Source organism: Trichechus manatus, unplaced genomic scaffold (assembly GCF_000243295.1).
Source record: "Trichechus manatus latirostris isolate Lorelei unplaced genomic scaffold, TriManLat1.0 scaffold00214, whole genome shotgun sequence".
Taxonomy (NCBI): Eukaryota; Metazoa; Chordata; class Mammalia; order Sirenia; family Trichechidae; genus Trichechus; species Trichechus manatus.
Window position 1 is genome coordinate 2,569,828 of NW_004444150.1, and position 1,076 is coordinate 2,570,903.

The window sequence follows — 1,076 nt, forward strand, 5'->3', positions numbered from 1 at the left end:
CCTGGAGATGACAGCTTCAAAGCTAACCTGATAACCGTAGAAAGCACGTAAGGTGGGGCCTGAGGGTTCTGCAAAGCCCCCTTCCTCACGCCCGACCTGGCCGGTAGCTCCAGAAGGACTTTGTCAGGGGAAGTGTCTCTGAAGTGGTACCGTGTCTGAGCGCCGACTGCTATGGGCACAGGCGGTGTCTGTGTCTCCGGCCCTCGTGTCCAACATGTCAGCGCTTCCTGCAGGGGCGAGGACAGGCGTGCCCACTTGTGAGAACCTGGCTGGGCTTAAGTGGAAGGGGTCAGTCACTCCAGACCAGGCAGCAGGGGTGGGGCGCGGAGCGGGGAGCGGTGACTTCCCTGACCTCTGTGACGTCGGGCGCTCCCGGGACGGAACACCACGGCTGCGTGGCGGTGTGCAGGTTTCCGTACACTGAAACTTTTACCTCAACTTAAAAAAGAAAAGATTTTTTTAAAAAAAAGGAGACTTTTTTTGTAAGGTTCAGCAATTTTCTACGACAGTCCGGCCCCGTGTGTGTCCCCAGCTCGTTAGGTCTGCTGCTGCTGCACACTCTGGAACGTTCTTCCCAGTTTCGTGTATATATAAATACTTTATTTATTAACATCATTGGTCATTTTTTAAGAAAAAAAGAAAAAAGAAGAAAAGAAAAAAACCGCAAAAGAAATGCATTTAAAAAAAAAAAGTGGCAGAGACGCGGGCCTTTGAAGTGGTTTGGACGTGACCCCAGGTGGACTTCTACAGGTGCTACAGTTTCCTCTTCCGGAGTCGGTGCTCAGTCATGTCTGTGCGCGCCAGCTCTTCTCTTCGGTCCGTTGGCTTCTTTGTTTTTTGTGGTTCTTTTTTGTACGGAGTTCGGAGACTCACAGGTATGGACGACTTCCAGCTGCAGCACATTCTCATTTCTTGTTTGTTTAGTTCTTTTGTACTTCCTTCTGGCCTCTTCAGGACTGTTTTAAAAGAAATCAATTTAGGGAACCCCCAGTTATATAACATAAACTTTGTAATCTGAGAGAAAAAAAAGTGTATAGTAAATCTAAGTCTTGATTTTTAACTTTCTATTGTAAAAA

The 1,076-nt window shown here is 47.9% G+C and overlaps 1 protein-coding gene across 1 annotated transcript in view; it reads left to right on the forward strand.

The window, feature by feature from the left end:
* The window catches only part of BRD3 (bromodomain containing 3), a 21,801-nt gene extending 21,377 nt beyond the window's left edge, over positions 1–424 (forward strand). The window contains exon 11 of the mRNA XM_023742657.1: positions 234–424. Coding sequence (XP_023598425.1) covers positions 234–424 — 191 coding nt within the window. The remainder of the gene's footprint in view (positions 1–233) is intronic.
* The last annotated feature ends 652 nt before the right edge of the window (positions 425–1,076 follow it).